The 17,676-nt window shown below is 43.8% G+C and overlaps 1 protein-coding gene and 1 long non-coding RNA gene across 3 annotated transcripts; both read left to right on the top strand.

Moving 5' to 3' along the window:
- Window positions 1–14,504, top strand: LOC110531372 (uncharacterized). Of its 2 annotated transcripts, XM_090183412.1 has the most exons (3): window positions 1–283; window positions 6,367–6,819; window positions 12,649–14,504. In XM_090183412.1, the coding sequence occupies exons 1-3, from the start codon at window positions 118–120 to the stop codon at window positions 13,974–13,976; spliced, it is 1,947 nt and encodes a 648-aa protein (XP_090039538.1). In that variant the 5' UTR covers window positions 1–117; the 3' UTR covers window positions 13,977–14,504. The 2 variants fall into 2 exon arrangements, with proteins under 2 accessions (XP_090039538.1, XP_090039539.1); XM_090183413.1 differs by lacking the exon at window positions 6,367–6,819 and having other exon boundaries at window positions 8–283.
- Window positions 14,505–16,912: 2,408 nt separating this feature from the next.
- LOC149980749 (uncharacterized) lies at window positions 16,913–17,388 on the top strand. Its single transcript, XR_016483082.1, has 3 exons — window positions 16,913–16,999; window positions 17,050–17,089; window positions 17,290–17,388. It is a non-coding gene; the product is annotated as an uncharacterized LOC149980749 (long non-coding RNA).
- Window positions 17,389–17,676: the final 288 nt, after the last annotated feature.

Raw genomic sequence — 17,676 nt, 5'->3', positions numbered from 1 at the left:
TCCTTGACTAGAACACGGAAGTAGGATTGGTAACGAGGTTTTATTGTTCTTTGTGTGCAGTAAAGAAAGACATACTTACTAAACTAAATAGGCTACCCATCTATAATTTGACAGAAAATGTCTAAACTACAGATGTTGTGTGTGTTTTTAAATGATCGTTTATCGGCGGCTGCTGTGGATATTTTTGGTGCAGTTGAGAAAACGGTAGTGGAGTACCAGGAGGAGAATGATCGGCTACGGAGACTGCTGCGGAGGACACCAGAGATACAACTATGTCGAATAGGTTCGTATGTAGATACTGATAGCTAGCTATAGTTATACTTTATTGATAAACTGTTAACTGATCACCACTTCATACACGTTTAAGAAGTTGTTTTTAAACCTACCGTGCATGGATAAAAACATTGTCATAAAAACAGGAAGTGATATTAATTTATAATTCAAAATTGATACACTTTAGAAATAGTAATTGAAAAGTAATTGAAAATGGAGTCTAGTTTTTAATTATTGAATTGGCATTATAGTTAGTCTGGTCTTGAATTTACTGGCTTAAAAATTCAAATAGACCACAACCCTGATGTCTAAAGCCTGTATAGAGTCCCACAGTGGGGGTGTTATAATACCCATACAACCTAGCGCTCAAACAGGGTTCCAATCGTTTTCCCACCATTAATTTTTCCCATAGGGGATTTTAGAAGACGTAACATTTGGACTGCGTTTCCTGTTGGCTTTTACCCCGGTGTGACGGTTTGATAGCCATGTATATCTCTCTCAGACAAGGTGACTTTTAGCAATATTTTCTTCAGTGCCGGTCGGTGCTGTTTTTTTATGAGCACGGCCTTATTTCTATTAGCATATTGGATGACTGTCATTCATATTCCTTTTGCCCAGCTCAATGTAACATTGATAGGTTTAGGTTACTACATGATACTCACATTTTCCCTATAGCCATCATGAGGTCGCTACAACATAGCCTATGAATGAAAGTTTACAACATAGATGCATGCACAGGTTGAGAAGAATATCTGTAATCAAGGTGACAGACAGCGAGACATTTTAATACCGCCTTGCACACTCTTGCCTGCATCTAGCTGATCTAGGGTGTAATCATTAGTCCAACAGTTGCAAACAAGAGTTTCTGTTGGACAAATTATTTTTTTGTATTTTTATTTAACCTTTATTTAACCAGGTAGGCTAGTTGAGAACAAGTTCTCATTTACAACTGCGACCTGGCCAAGATAAAGCATAGCAGTGTGAGCAGACAACACAGAGTTACACATGGAGTAAACAATTAACAAGTCAATAACACAGTAGAAAACAAAGGGGGAGTCTATATACAATGTGTGCAAAAGGCATGAGGAGGTAGGCGAATAATTACAATTTTGCAGATTAACACTGGAGTGATAAATGATCAGATGGTCATGTACAGGTAGAGATATTGGTGTGCAAAAGAGCAGAAAAGTAAATAAATAAAAACAGTATGGGGATGAGGTAGGTGAAAATGGGTGGGCTATTTACCAATAGACTATGTACAGCTGCAGCGATCGGTTAGCTGCTCATATAGCTGAAATTCAGGTATGTTTATCCCTGTTCTGTTTGCTTCTGTTTATTAAAGTTTTTTTAAACAGAATCTGTGGAATGAATACACCCCTGATTACACGCAAATGCAGTTCACTTTCGTAACAGAAACATGCAAACAGTATGATCACTTTGAACGTTGTAGCTATAATTCCTTCTTGCGTCTCACCTTTTCCCTTCAGTGCACAACACATCAGCTGTCTGTGACCCGGCAAAAAAATATTTCCAAGCCAAACCTTCATATCATAACCACTACACACAGCCTTCATCGTTGTCACCATTATTAGCTAAAATGGGGCGGCAGGTAGCCTATTGGTTAGAGCGTTGGGCCAGTAACCATCAGGTTGCTGGATCGAATCCCCGAGCTGACAAGGTAAAAATCAGTCGTTCTGCCCCTGAACAAGGCAGTTAACCCACCCACCCAGTTAACCCACCCAGTAGACTGTATTTTGTTAATAAGAATTTATTCTTAACTGACTTGTCTAGTTAAATTATAACGTCATAGTCAACATAGTTCTAGTAGCTATCACGTTAGTAAACCCTCTACAATCATGCAGTACAGTGTAGTCAGCAAGCAGTTTAGCAGTTGCACCAATGGAAATAAATTAATAAAAACAAAAGCTTACCTTGAAACGCTATTAGCGCCCACCGCTAACTAGCTAACCATTGGTTACACTAGCATAGCATCCATCTCTTTTTGAGCTGGGTGTTTGAGTAGGCTTAATTAGCTAGCTGCATTCGCTAGCTAAGTGGAAGTGGAAAATAGATCAGATTTAGCCAGCTCTCCCTACCTTCATTTTTGAAGGTATTAAATCATTCTAAAGTGTTCAACTATTGTCTTTCTCTCGTTGAGTCAACTACTCACCACATGTTATACAGTGCTAGCTAGCTGTAGCTTATGCTTTCAGTACTAGTTTAATTCTCTGATCCTATGATTGTGTGGACAACATGTCAGTTCATGCTGCAAGAGCTCTGATAGGTTGGAGGATGTCCTCCGGAAGTTGTCCTAATTACTGTGTAAGTCTATAGAAGGGGGTGAGAACATTGAACCTCCTAGGTTTTGTATTGAAGTCATTGTACCCAGAGGAAGACGGAAACTAGCTGTCCTCTGGCTACACCATGGTGCTACCCTACAGAGTACTGTACAGTCGTGGCCAAAAGTTTTGATAATGACACAAATATTCATTTTCAAAGTTTGCTGCTTCAGTGTCTTTAGATATTTTTGTCAGATGTTACTATGGGATACTGACGTATAATTACAAGCATTTCATAAGTGTCAAAGGCTTTTATTGACAATTACATGAAGTTGATGCAAAGAGTCAGTGTTGACCATTCTTTTTCAAGACCTCTGCAATCCGCCCTGGCATGCTGTCAATTAACTTCTGGGCCACATCCTGACTGATGGCAGCCCATCCTTGCGTAATCAATGCTTGGAGTTTGTCACAAAAGGCATTGTTCGTCACTAAACTGTTCCTGGATGGTTGGGAGAAGTTGCTCTCTGAGGATTTGTTGGTACCATTCTTTATTCATGGCTGTTTTCTTAGGCAAAATTGTGAGTGAGCCTACACCCTTGGCTGAGAAGCAACCACACACATGAATGGTCTCAGGATGCTTTACTTTTGGCATGACACAGGACTGATGGTAACGCTCACCTTGTCTTCTCCGGACAAGCTTTTTTCCGAGTTTGCCCCAAACAATCGGAAAGGGGATTCATCAGAGAAAATGACTTTACCCCAGTCCTCACCAGTCCAATCCCTGTACCTTTTGCAGAATATCAGTCTGTCCCTGATGTTTTTCCTGGAGAGAAGTGGCTTCTTTGCTGCCCTTCTTGACACCAGGCCATCCTCCAAAAGTCTTCACCTCACTGTGCATGCAGATGCACTCACGCCTGCCTGCTGCCATTCCTGAGCAAGCTCTGTACTGGTGGTGCCCCGATCATGCAGCTAAATCAACTTTAGGAGATGGTCCTGGCGCTTGCTGGACTTTCTTGGGCGCCCTGAAGCCGCCTTCACAACAACTGAACCGCTCTCCTTGAAGTTCTTGATGATCCGATAAATGGTTGATTTAGGTGCAATCTTACTGGCAGCAATACCCTTGCCTGTGAAGCCCTTCTTGTGCAAAGCAATGATGACGGCACGTGTTTCCTTACAGGTAACCATGGTTACAGAGGAAGAACAATGATTCCAAGCACAGGAGGGTGCAGCTTCCAGTCTGTTATTCGAACTCAATCAGCATGACAGAGTGATCTCCAGCCTTGTCCTCGTCAACACTCACACTTGTGTTAACGAGAGAATCACTGACAAGATGCCAACTGGTCCTTTTGTGGCAGGACTGAAATGCAGTGGAAATGTTTTTTGGAGATTCAGTTCATTTGCATGGCAAATAGGGACTTTGCAATTAATTGCAATTCTTCTGATCACTCTACATAACATTCTGGAGTATATGCAAATTGCCATAATACAAACTGAGGCAGCAGACTTTGTGACAATTCATATTTGTGTCATTCTCAAAACCTTTGGCCACGACTGTAGACCTTCATTGAAAAAAAAGTGTGTTTTAATCAATTATTTGGTAGAATAAACAAACATGAGTTGGCGCACACCCAGAAAAATGATTTTGCGTGGAGGTGCTGACTAACGGCGAATAAACTATCAAAAATAAAGCGAGTCGCACACTCCATATATAAACTCCATATGTAAACTCCATATATAAACTCCATATGTAAACTCCATATATAAACTCCATATATAAACTCCATATGTAAACTCCATATGTAAACTCCATATGTAAACTCCATATATAAACTCCATATGTAAACTCCATATATAAACTCCATATGTAAACTCCATATGTAAACTCCATATATAAACTCCATATGTAAACTCCATATATAAACTCCATATGTAAACTCCATATGTAAACTCCATATATAAACTCCATATGTAAACTCCATATGTAAACTCCATATATAAACTCCATATGTAAACTCCATATGTAAACTCCATATGTAAACTCCATATGTAAACTCCATATGTAAACTCCATATGTAAACTCCATATATAAACTCCATATGTAAACTCCATATGTAAACTCCATATATAAACTCCATATGTAAACTCCATATGTAAACTCCATATATAAACTCCATATATAAACTCCATATGTAAACTCCATATATAAACTCCATATATAAACTCCATATGTAAACTCCATATGTAAACTCCATATGTAAACTCCATATATAAACTCCATATATAAACTCCCAGTAATTTATTGGGTAAATCACCAACGTTTCAGCATCACTGTGCCTTCTTCATACATTCAAAAGGAGAGGCTAAAAGGACACAACTCTTGATGCTGCAATGATGAAAATATCAACAACAAAATATAAAATAAAAGATTGTGGTATTTGTAGTTCTTTGTGTTTGTAGTTCTTTGTGTTTGTAGTTCTTTGTGTTTGTAGTTCTTTGTGTTTTGTAGTTCTTTGTGTTTTGTAGTTCTTTGTTTGTAGTTCTTTGTTTGTAGTCATTTATGTTTGTAGTTCTTTGTGTTTGTAGTTCTTTGTGTTTGTAGTTCTTTGTGTTTGTAGTTCTTTATGATAGCCACATCAGGAGCTGATTAGCATTTCATTTTGGGGTAGTAAATACAGGTGAATATATTAATAAAAGTCACCTTGTCCGAGAGAGATTTACATGGTTATCAAATGTCACGCCAGGGTAAGACTCCTTATTTTAAGTCATTGTAAAGGGTAAGACTCCTTATTTTAAGTCATTGTAAAGGGTAAGACTCCTTATTTTAAGTCATTGTAAAGGGTAAGACTCCTTATTTTAAGTCATTGTAAAGGGTTAGACTCCTTATTGTAAGTCATTGTAAAGGCTTAGCCTCCTTTAAGTCATTGTAAAGGGTAAGACTCCTTATTTTAAGTCATTGTAAAGGGTAAGACTCCTTATTTTAAGTCATTGTAAAGGGTAAGACTCCTTATTTTAAGTCATGGTAAAGGGTAAGACTCCTTATTTTAAGTCATTGTAAAGGGTAAGACTCCTTATTTTAAGTCATTGTAAAGGGTAAGACTCCTTATTTTAAGTCACTGTAAAGGGTAAGACTCCTTATTTTAAGTCATTGTAAAGGGTAAGACTTCTTATTTTAAGTCATTGTAAAGGGTAAGACTCCTTATTTTAAGTCATTGTAAAGGGTAAGACTCCTTATTTTAAGTCATTGTAAAGGGTAAGACTCCTTATTTACTTATACAACATAAAACACAGCCCTTATTTTATTGTAAAATCCCCTACGGGGAAAAATGAATGGTGGAAAAACTATTAAAACCATTTCTCTGTTTTGACAGTTAAGTTTTATGGTTATAACTTATATACTGTGGTAATTTAGTATTTTATTAGGATTCCCATTAGCTGTTGCAAAAGCAGCAGCTACTCTTCCTGGGGTTCACGCAAAACATGACATCATCCAGAACATTAATAGACAAGAACAGCTCAAGGACAAAACTACAGAAAATATTTTTTAAAGGCACACGTAGCCTACACCAATATGTCAATACATACGCACAAAATATATAGGTCAAATAGGGGAGACACGTTGTGAGGTGTTGCTTTCTGTTTTATAAAACAGGTTTGCTGTTCACTTGAGACATTTGAGATGGAATGGAGTTCGATGCAACAATGGCTCTTTATAATACTGATCGCTTTCTTGAATTTGTTCTGGATTTGGGGACTGTGGTAACCTCTGTATCCAGGCTGTATAGGTAACCTCTGCTCCTCTTCTCTGTCCCTCCAGAACCCGTGCAGCCCTCTGTCTCTGAAGAAGAGGTTCCCCCTGAGCAGCAGCACTGTGAGCAGGAGTGGAGCCCCAGTCTGGGGCAGAAGGACCCAGAGACCAAACAGATTAAAGAGGAACAGGAGGAAGTCAGGACCAGTCAGGAGGAAGAGCAGCTTCAAGGGGTGGAGCCTGATATCATAGAGTTCATATTTACTCCTCCTTGTGTGAAAAGTGAATGTGATCAGGAGGACCCACGTCAAGATCCCATACTTGCTGAACACCCAACTCTCAGTCCCCTGAAAATGTCTAAATTACAGTCGTTTCAAGAGTTTTTAAATGAGCGTTTAACGGCGTTTGCTGCTGTGGAGATTTCCGGGGAATTTGCGAAAGCAGTAGCAGAGTACCAGGAAGAGAATGATCTGCTACGGAGACTGCTGCGGATCACACCGGAGATTAAACTATGTAGAATAGGTTAGTATGTAGATCTACTAGGTTCGTATGTGGATCTACTAGGTTCGTATGTGGATCTACTAGGTTCGTATGTGGATCTACTAGGTTTGTATGTAGATCTACTAGGTTCGTATGTAGATCTACTAGGTTCGTATGTAGATCTACTAGGTTCGTATGTGGATGTACTGACAGCTGGATAAAAACATGTCTGTGTCACAAAAACCAGGAAGTTATTTGAAAGTATGAAAATAGGTTCTAGAATTTACTGACTTTAGAAACAGAAAAAAAAGAAACAGCACATTTCTTACATTTTATCTTTCTGTCGTTCAACCTTCCTCAGAGCAAATCTCCCCAAACAGTGGGACAGATGAGGCCACTAAGGCTGCGTTTATACAGGCAGACCAATTCTGCCCCCCCCCCCCCCCCACCCACCAATCATTTATCTTTTCACTCCAGATCATTTTCAGTGCTGATCTGATTGGTCAATTAATGGGAAAGAGATTAGACTTGGGCAGCCAGAGATAATTACAGACACCTGTGGTAATCTAAAGTAACCCAAAGGGCCACTCGATGTCATATCACATAGAACAGAACATAGAGATGTAATTCTACAAATAAAAAATGAGGTGTTTGTATCAGGAACCCATAATCTCAGACAGAACAATACAGACGACAATCTGCAACAAAAAGACAGACAAGGTAAACACATAACACCTCAGTGCTTTCAGGAAGTATTCAGAACGCTTGACTTTTTCCACATTTTGTTACGTTACAGCCTTATTCTAAAATGGATTAAATAGTTTTCCTCATCAATCTACACACAAAACCCCATAATGACATCACAATACCCTGTAATGACATCACAATACCCCGTAATGACATCACAATACCCCATAATGACATCACAATACCCCATAATGACATCACAATACCCCATAATGACATCACAATACCCCATAATGACATCACAATACCCCATAATGACATCACAATACCCCATAATGACAATGCAAAAACAGCTTTTTAGATTTTTTTTTGCATATTCCATTTACATAAGTATTCAGACCCTTTACTCAGTACTTCATTGAAGCACCTTTGGCAGCGATTACAGCCTTGAGTCTTCTTGGGTATGATGCTACAAACTTGGCACACTTGTATTTGGGGAGTTTCTCCCATTCTTCTCTGCAGATCCTCTCAAGCCCTGTCTGGTTGGATGGGGAGCGTTGCTGCACAGCTATTTTCAGGTCTCTCCAGAGATGTTAGATCGGGTTCAAGTCCGGGCTCTGGTTGGGCCCGTCAAGGACATTCAGAGACTTGTCCCGAAGCCACTCCTGCGTTGTCTTGTCTGTGTGCTTAGGGTCGTAGTCCTGTTAAAACCGTCCCGCAGGTGTGATGTTCGGATGTACTGATCCTGTGCAGGTGTTGTTACACGTGGTCTGCCACTGCTAGGACGATCTGCTGTCCGTCCTGTCACCCTGTAGCGCTGTCTTAGGCATCTCACAGTACAGACATTGCAATTTATTGCCCTGGCCACATCTGCAGTCCTCATGCCTCCTTGTAGCATGCCTAAGGCACGTTCACGCAGATGAGCAGGGACCCAGAGCATCTTTATTTTGGTGTTTTTCAGAGTCAGTAGATAGCCCTCTTTAGTGTCCTAAGTTTTCATAACTGTGACCTTAGTTGCCTACCGTCTGTAAGCTGTTAGTGTCTTAACGACCGTTCCGCAGGTGCATGTTCATTAATTGTTCATGGTTCATTGGGAAACCGTATTTAAACCCTTAACAATCAAGATCTGTTATTTGGATTTTTACGAATGACCTATGGAAGACAGGGTCCTTATAAAAGGGACATTATTTATATATAGTTTTTAAATAATTGGGTTGTAGCTGGGTAGTGATGGCTATTTAACAGTCTGATGGCCTTGAGATTGAAGCTGTTTTTCAGTCTCTCGGTCCCAGCTTTGATGCACCTGTACTGACCTCGCCTTCTGGATGATAGTAGGGAGAACAGGCAGTGGCTCGGGTGGTTGTTGTCCTTGATCATCTTCCTGGGACATCGGGTGCTGTAGGTGTCCTGGAGGGCAGGCATTGTGCCCCCGGGGATGTGTTTGACATACCGCTTCACCCTCTGGAGAGCCCTGCAGTTGCGGGTGGTGCAGTTGCCGTACCAGGCGGTGATACAGCCTGACAGGATGCTCTCGATTGTACATCTGTCAAAGTGTCTGAGGGTCTTAGGGGCCAAGCCCCCCGTTGCGCCTTCTTCACCACGCTGTCTGTGTGGGTGGACCATTTCAGTTTGTCAGTGGTGTGTACGCCGAGGAACTTGAAGCTTTTCACCTTCTCCACTGCGGTCCTGTCGATGTGGATTGGGGCTCCCTCTGCTGTCTTGTCGATGTGGATTGGGGCTCCCTCTGCTGTCTCCTAAAGTCCACGATCAGCTTTGTTTTGTTGATGTTGAGGGAAGGTTATTTTCCTGACACCACTCCACCAGGGCCTCTCCTCCTCCCTGTAGTCTGTCTCGTCGTTGTTGGTAATCAGGCCCTCATCTCCTCCCTGTAGTCTGTCTTATCATTGTTGGTAATCAGGCCCTCACCTCCTCCCTGTAGTCTGTCTTGTCGTTGTTGGTAATCAGGCCCTCACCTCCTCCCTGTAGTCTGTCTCGTCGTTGTTGGTAATCAGGCCCACACCTCCTCCCTGTAGTCTGTCTTGTCGTTGTTGGTAATCAGGCCCTCACCTCCTCCCTGTAGTCTGTCTCGTCGTTGTTGGTAATCAGGCCCTCACCTCCTCCCTGTAGTCTGTCTTGTCGTTGTTGGTAATCAGGCCCTCACCTCCTCCCTGTAGTCTGTCTCGTCGTTGTTGGTAATCAGGCCCTCACCTCCTCCCTGTAGTCTGTCTTGTCGTTGTTGGTAATCAGGCCCTCACCTCCTCCCTGTAGTCTGTCTCGTCGTTGTTGGTAATCAGGCCTACTACTGTTGTGTCGTCTGCAAACTTGATGATTGAGTTGGAGGCGTAAAGTATATATTCAGAAGGGTTGTCGTCTCCTCTTGGTGACACTTCCACCTGGAATTGAAGAGAAGACACGCTGTTAGAGCACCGGACAAAGAGACGAGCAACAAGGTTATTTTCATCCTTGCTTCAGCTCGGTTTCAAGCATCTGGATGTCTGGCCCACGTACATGTTGCCACAGACAGGATGGAATGGAAATCACATGTCATGTGACCACGTCCTTAACACAACCTCTTTTCCAGACCTAGATTGTCTGAACGCTGAGGTTTTTACCAGGGACCTCACCATACAATACATCCTCATTCAGTCCTAACAGCCTGGATACAGAGGTTTTTACCAGGGACCTCAACATACCATACATCCTCATTCAGTCCTAACAGCCTGGATACAGAGGTTTTTACCAGGGACCTCAACATACCATACATCCTCATTCAGTCCTAACAGCCTGGATACAGAGGTTTTTACCAGGGACCTCACCATACAATACATCCTCATTCAGTCCTAACAGCCTGGATACAGAGGTTTTTACCAGGGACCTCACCATACAATACATCCTCATTCAGTCCTAACAGCCTGGATACAGAGGTTTTTACCAGGGACCTCACCATACAATACATCCTCATTCAGTCCTAACAGCCTGGATACAGAGGTTTTTACCAGGGACCTCACCATACAATACATCCTCATTCAGTCCTAACAGCCTGGATACAGAGGTTTTTACCAGGGACCTCACCATACAATACATCCTCATTCAGTCCTAACAGCCTGGATACAGAGGTTTTTACCAGGGACCTCACCATACAATACATCCTCATTCAGTCCTAACAGCCTGGATACAGAGGTTTTTACCAGGGACCTCACCATACAATACATCCTCATTCAGTCCTAACAGCCTGGATACAGAGGTTTTTACCAGGGACCTCACCATACAATACATCCTCATTCAGTCCTAACAGCCTGGATACAGAGGTTTTTACCAGGGACCTCACCATACAATACATCCTCATTCAGTCCTAACAGCCTGGATACAGAGGTTTTTACCAGGGACCTCACCATACAATACATCCTCATTCAGTCCTAACAGCTGCAGGGTATCAAGTAGAGCTGGGCAATATGGCCTAAAAAATAATATCTACATTTTTTTCAGAGGTTTGGATGATTCACAATAAATGTCGATTTCTTGTTTTTCTCCAAACAAATAAAAAAAGTCAAGACATTCTTAATTGAATTTTTTAAATTAAAATAAAAAGTAGCGCTCAAGGCTTATTTGTGCAAAACAAATGAACAAACCCACACTTTTATTCTATTGTTTAGGAATGTTTGACCACTAGCTGTTTGAATATGTAGTTTATATATAATCATTTTGATTGAAAATGTATTAATTTAGTTAAATTTGTTGTTATAATTAAAACAGCCTGTGGTTCTTTGCTATTGGATTGGCAGAACGACACCACTACTAACACATTAGCCTACAGCTGGCCTGAACATCACTACTTTGAATGCACTTTAATTATCCAATGACACACATACCGATGTCGAGGTGAAGCCTGGGCCCAAAGCACTGCAGGCCGGTCCAGTTGTTCAAGCGCAATGCTTTTATCATGTTGCTCCCGCTGTCAGGCTCATCTTCCCCGATGCCAGAGAGTCTTTTGAGACCCGGGGCTATTACTTCACCCCTATGATCATCGGGGAAGTAAGACGTCTGGAGGCAGACATGTTGCAATTTCCAGTAGTCATTTATGTAGTGGACTGTCAAACTTAGGTACAGAGTTTCTGATGTTCTGCTCGACCATAGATCGGCTGAGGTGGAAAAATAAGAAACACGAGCCAGCTTCTCTGTCACTCTTTCGCGGATAGCAGAGTATAATCACCGCGGGGCTTCTTCAGTGAAATACTTGCGACTTGGCAGCTGATATTTGTGGTCAACTGTGTTACCTAGCAGCTTTTTAAAGCCGGTCTTTTCTGCTGTAAAGATATCTTTCGCGTAGTAATAGGTCACTGCATCCGTTATCTCCTTCCAACTCAAACCTTTCTTGTCATAAGAGATAACATTTGAAAAGGATGCGGCTGGTAGTTTGTCTTTTATCAGACGTTTTTCCCGCATTCCTCCCATTCCACCGCGTGTTTCAGTTGAAGGGTTGGTTGTGCTGCTGCTCGTCGTCTTTCGACACATTTTTAAACAGGACATTCGTTTGCTGAACATCAGACCTCTTAAACCCGAACCACTTCCATATGACTGAAAAAACATTGCTGCCCTTTTGGGGGATGATGTTGTCGCTACACTTCTCCGGCGTGGTTACAATTTGTGAAAGGCTGTCTCGGGTTGTGATTGGTGGATAACCTCTGTGCACGTCTTGTCATGCAATTGGGACATGATTGGGCTGACAGAGAAGAGACCGTGAGATGCTGCATTTGCAAAACGTTACAACATTACAACAGAACCTCGATTCTTGCGATACAGGCATTTTACATATCACGCTAAAATATATTTGAAAAACTAGATATAGCCCAGCCCTAGTATCAAGACTGTATAGCTATCCAGGCTGTATAGCTGGGTAACCTCTTTATCCAGGCTGTATAGCTGGGTAACCTCTGTATCCAGGCTGTATAGCTGGGTAACATCTGTATCCAGGCTGTATAGGTAACCTCTGTATCCAGGCTGTATAGCAGGGTAACCTCTGTATCCAAGCTGTATAGGTAACCCCTGTATCCAGGCTGTATAGTTGGGTAACCTCTGTATCCAGGCTGTATAGCTGGGTAACCTCTGTATCCAGGCTGTATAGCTGGGTAACCTCTGTATCCAGGCTGTATAGGTAACCTCTGCTCCTTCTCTCCTTCCCTCCAGAATCCCTGCAGCCCTCTGTCTCTGAAGAGGAGGTTCCCTCTGAGCAACAGCACTGTGAGCAGGAGTGGAGCCCCAGTCTGGGGCAGAAGGACCTAGAGACCAAACAGATTAAAGAGGAACAGGAGGAAGTCAGGACCAGTCAGGAGGAAGAGCAGCTTCAAGGGGTGGAGCCTGATATCATAGAGTTCATATTCTCTCCTTCCTGTGTGAAAAGTGAATGTGATCAGGAGGACCAAACCCAGACTGTGGAGAACAGAGAGAGAGACTCTAAACTAGTGGATCTCAAACCTTCTGGCACTGTGACCCACATTAAGGGTCTCAACATTCCATGTGACCGTCCAGGTAATCAAAACAATGCCTCCAGCCACAGTTCAGCTGTAGGCAGAGACCCAGTAGGACTTGACAACAGTCCACTGTTGGATACCAGCCCAACATTGGATCGAAACCCACCAATGGGGGAACATTGTTCCAAACCCAACACCATGTCTAGAAGAACTCACCACTGTCATGACTGTGGTGAAACATTTGCTCTGAAAGCTGACCTGAAGAGACATGTGACTCTCACCAAGAAGAGACCCAGTGAATGTAGCTTTTGCAAAAAAAGCTTCAACTCCACCTGTAAACTGAAGGCCCATGTCCGACTCTGTCACATTGGGAAACCCTGTGGCATGACCTTCAAACACAACCTGCCCAATCACATGAGGATTCACACAGGAGAGAAATCATTTAGCTGCGGTGACTGTGGAAAAAGCTTCAATCGGAAGATGAGCCTAACTGAACATAAACTGACTCACACAGGAGAGAAACCATTTAGTTGTGGTGACTGTGGGAAAAGCTTCAATCGGAAAGGCCACCTAACCATACACAAACTGACTCACACAGGAGAGAAACCATTTAGCTGTGTTGACTGCGGGAAAAGCTTCAATCGGAAAGGTCACCTAACCATACACAAACTGACTCACACAGGAGAGAAACCATTTAGCTGTGGTGACTGTGGGAAAAGCTTCAATCGGAAGGGGCACCTAACCATGCACAATCTGACTCACACAGGAGAGAAACCATTTAGCTGTGTTGACTGTGGGAAAAGCTTCAATCGGAAGGAGCACCTAACGATGCACAAACTGACTCACACAGGCGAGAAACCTTTTAGCTGTGGTGACTGCGGGAAAAGCTTCAATCAGAAAGGGGACCTAAGGAGGCACAAACTGATTCACACAGGAGAGAAACACCATAGCTGCTCCGTCTGTGGTAAAGGATTCACTCAGAAGACGAATCTGCTGAGGCATGTGGATAAAGTCCACAAAGGAAGAAAACAGGACAGAAACTAAAAGGGAAGGGGGGATACCTAGGTAGTGTTCCAACTGGATGCATTCCACTGAAATGTGTATCCCGCATTTAACCCAACCCCTGTGAATCAGAGAGGTGCTGGGAGGGGCTGCCATAATCGCCGTCCACGTTGTCGGCACCCGGGGATCAGTAGTTTTTTATTTTATTTTACCTTTATTTAACCAGGCAAGTCAGTTAAGAACATTCTTATTTTCAATGACGGCCTAGGAACGGTGGGGTTAACTGCCTTGTTCAGGGGCAGAACGACAGATTTGTACCTTGTCAGCTCGGAGATTCGATTCAAGCAACCTTTCGGTTACTGGAAAGAACATTAGGACAAAGAGATTGTCTGGGGGGAAAATAATGAATGGCAATATCAATATCAAATACTTAGGATCCTTAATGAGTGACAACGAACAACAAATATATACAGATAACTTTATTCCATTACTCAACTATATGAAAGCAGATCTAATTCAATGGAATCATCTTCCTGTAAATCTTAACAGATAAAAGAAACCTCTTCAGAATAGCATATGGCTCCTAAAGGTTTTTGTATTTATTTTCGGTAATACCAATTACCCATCTGAATTATTTTTTTTTTTTAAGTATACTGGGTCATAAGTCTTATATGATCACGATACAGCCACATGATTGGTCAGTGGGGGAGTGGGGTTAGAGTCACATGATTGGTCAGTGGGGGAGAGGGGTTAAAGCCACATGATTGGTCAGTTGGGGAGTGGGGTTAGAGCCACATGATTGGTCAGTGGGGGAGAGGGGTTAAAGCCACATGATTGGTCAGTGGGGGAGTGGGGTTAGAGCCACGTGTGATTGGTCATAAGTCTGTATATGAGCAAATAGAATAAAAAAGGTTTCCATCTTCCTGAGTCTGTGGGTGGTTTTACCTCCCTGAGTCTGTGGGTGGTTTTACCTTCCTGAGTCTGTGGGTGGTTTTACCTCCCTGAGTCTGAGGGGTGGTTTTACCTTCCTGAGTCTGTGGGTGGTTTTACCTCCCTGAGTCTGAGGGGTGGTTTTACCTTCCTGAGTCTGTGGGTGGTTTTACCTCCCTGAGTCTGAGGGGTGGTTTTACCTTCCTGAGTCTGTGGGTGGTTTTACCTCCCTGAGTCTGAGGGGTGGTTTTACCTTCCTGAGTCTGTGGGTGGTTTTACCTCCCTGAGTCTGAGGGGTGGTTTTACCTTCCTGAGTCTGTGGGTGGTTTTACCTCCCTGAGTCTGAGGGGTGGTTTTACCTTCCTGAGTCTGTGGGTGGTTTTACCTTCCTGAGTCTGAGGGGTGGTTTTACCTTCCTGAGTCTGAGGGGTGGTTTTACCTTCCTGAGCCTGAGGGGTGGTTTTACCTCCCTGAGTCTGAGTTAGAAAGTTGGATATCAGAGGTATTACAATGTAAATGTACTTTTTAATCTTTCTGTCTGCATATTTCAAGACATGGCATATTGGGGGGGGGGGATAGTGAGAGACCTAATGGGCTGGAAGATTCTCTTCTCATCTTGGAAAAAAAACTGTACTAAAAACATAGAGAATTGATCTGCTATCATTGACACAGTGTTGAAATATCATGGGCAACCGAGGAAAAATGAATTGGTACAATTTTACGGCTGTGGCAACCAATAATGCAGGCACTAGGGATGGAGGTGTGGTCAGGCACTAGGGATGGAGGTGTGGTCAGGCATTAGGGATGGAGGTGTGGTCAGGCATTATGGATTGAGGAGGTGTGGTCAGGTATTAGGGATGGAGGTGTGGTCAGGTATTATGGATGGAGGTGTGGTCAGGCACTAGGGATGGAGGTGTGGTCAGGCACTAGGGATGGAGGTGTGGTCAGGCACTAGGGATGGAGGTGTGGTCAGGTATTATGGATGGAGGAGGTGTGGTCAGGTATTATGGATGGAGGAGGTGTGGTCAGGTATTATGGATGGAGGAGGTGTGGTCAGGTATTAGGGATGGAGGTGTGGTCATGTATTAGGGCTGGAGGTGTGGTCAGGTATTATGGATGGAGGAGGTGTGGTCAGGTATTAGGGATGGAGGTGTGGTCAGGCATTAGGGATGGAGGTGTGGTCAGACATTAGGGATGGAGGTGTGGTCAGGCACTAGGGATGGAGGTGTGGTCAGGCACTAGGGATGGAGGTGTGGTCAGGCACTAGGGATGGAGGTGTGGTCAGGCACTAGGGATGGAGGTGTGGTCAGGCACTAGGGATGGAGGTGTGGTCAGGTATTATGGATGAAGGTGTGGTCAGGTATTATGGATGGAGGTGTGGTCAGGTATTATGGATGGAGGTGTGGTCAGGCATTATGGATGAAGGTGTGGTCAGGTATTATGGATGGAGGTGTGGTCAGGCATTATGGATGAAGGTGTGGTCAGGTATTATGGATGGAGGTGTGGTCAGGCATTATGGATGAAGGTGTGGTCAGGTATTATGGATGGAGGTGTGGTCAGGCACTAGGGATGAAGGTGTGGTCAGGTATTATGGATGAAGGTGTGGTCAGGTATTATGGATGAAGGTGTGGTCAGGCACTAGGGATGGAGGTGTGGTCAGGCATTAGGGATGGAGGTGTGGTCAGGCACTAGGGATGGAGGTGTGGTCAGGCATTAGGGATGGAGGTGTGGTCAGGCATTAGGGATGGAGGTGTGGTCAGGCACTAGGGATGGAGGTGTGGTCAGGCATTAGGGATGGAGGTGTGGTCAGACATTAGGGATGGAGGTGTGGTCAGGCACTAGGGATGGAGGTGTGGTCAGGCACTAGGGATGGAGGTGTGGTCAGGCACTAGGGATGGAGGTGTGGTCAGGCACTAGGGATGGAGGTGTGGTCAGGTATTATGGATGAAGGTGTGGTCAGGTATTATGGATGGAGGTGTGGTCAGGTATTATGGATGGAGGTGTGGTCAGGCATTATGGATGAAGGTGTGGTCAGGTATTATGGATGGAGGTGTGGTCAGGCATTATGGATGAAGGTGTGGTCAGGTATTATGGATGGAGGTGTGGTCAGGCATTATGGATGAAGGTGTGGTCAGGTATTATGGATGGAGGTGTGGTCAGGCACTAGGGATGGAGGTGTGGTCAGGTATTATGGATGAAGGTGTGGTCAGGTATTATGGATGAAGGTGTGGTCAGGCACTAGGGATGGAGGTGTGGTCAGGCATTAGGGATGGAGGTGTGGTCAGGCACTAGGGATGGAGGTGTGGTCAGGCATTAGGGATGGAGGTGTGGTCAGGCATTAGGGATGGAGGTGTGGTCAGGCACTAGGGATGGAGGTGTGGTCAGGCATTAGGGATGGAGGTGTGGTCAGGCACTAGGGATGGAGGTGTGGTCAGGTATTATGGATGGAGGTGTGGTCAGGCACTAGGGATGGAGGTGTGGTCAGGCACTAGGGATGGAGGTGTGGTCAGGCATTAGGGATGGAGGTGTGGTCAGGCACTAGGGATGGAGGTGTGGTCAGGTATTAGGGATGGAGGTGTGGTCAGGCATTAGGGATGGAGGTGTGGTCAGGCATTAGGGATGGAGGTGTGGTCAGACATTAGGGATGGAGGTGTGGTCAGGTATTAGGGATGGAGGTGTGGTCAGGTATTAGGGATGGAGGTGTGGTCAGGCACTAGGGATGGAGGTGTGGTCAGGCATTAGGGATGGAGGTGTGGTCAGGCACTAGGGATGGAGGTGTGGTCAGGCATTAGGGATGGAGGTGTGGTCAGGC

The sequence above is a fragment of the Oncorhynchus mykiss genome, chromosome 9 (genome assembly GCF_057628025.1).
Source record: "Oncorhynchus mykiss isolate SJ-2025 chromosome 9, ASM5762802v1, whole genome shotgun sequence".
Taxonomy (NCBI): domain Eukaryota; kingdom Metazoa; phylum Chordata; class Actinopteri; order Salmoniformes; family Salmonidae; genus Oncorhynchus; species Oncorhynchus mykiss.
Note: the sequence above shows the minus strand (reverse complement) of the source record. Positions and strands in the feature narration are given on the sequence as shown.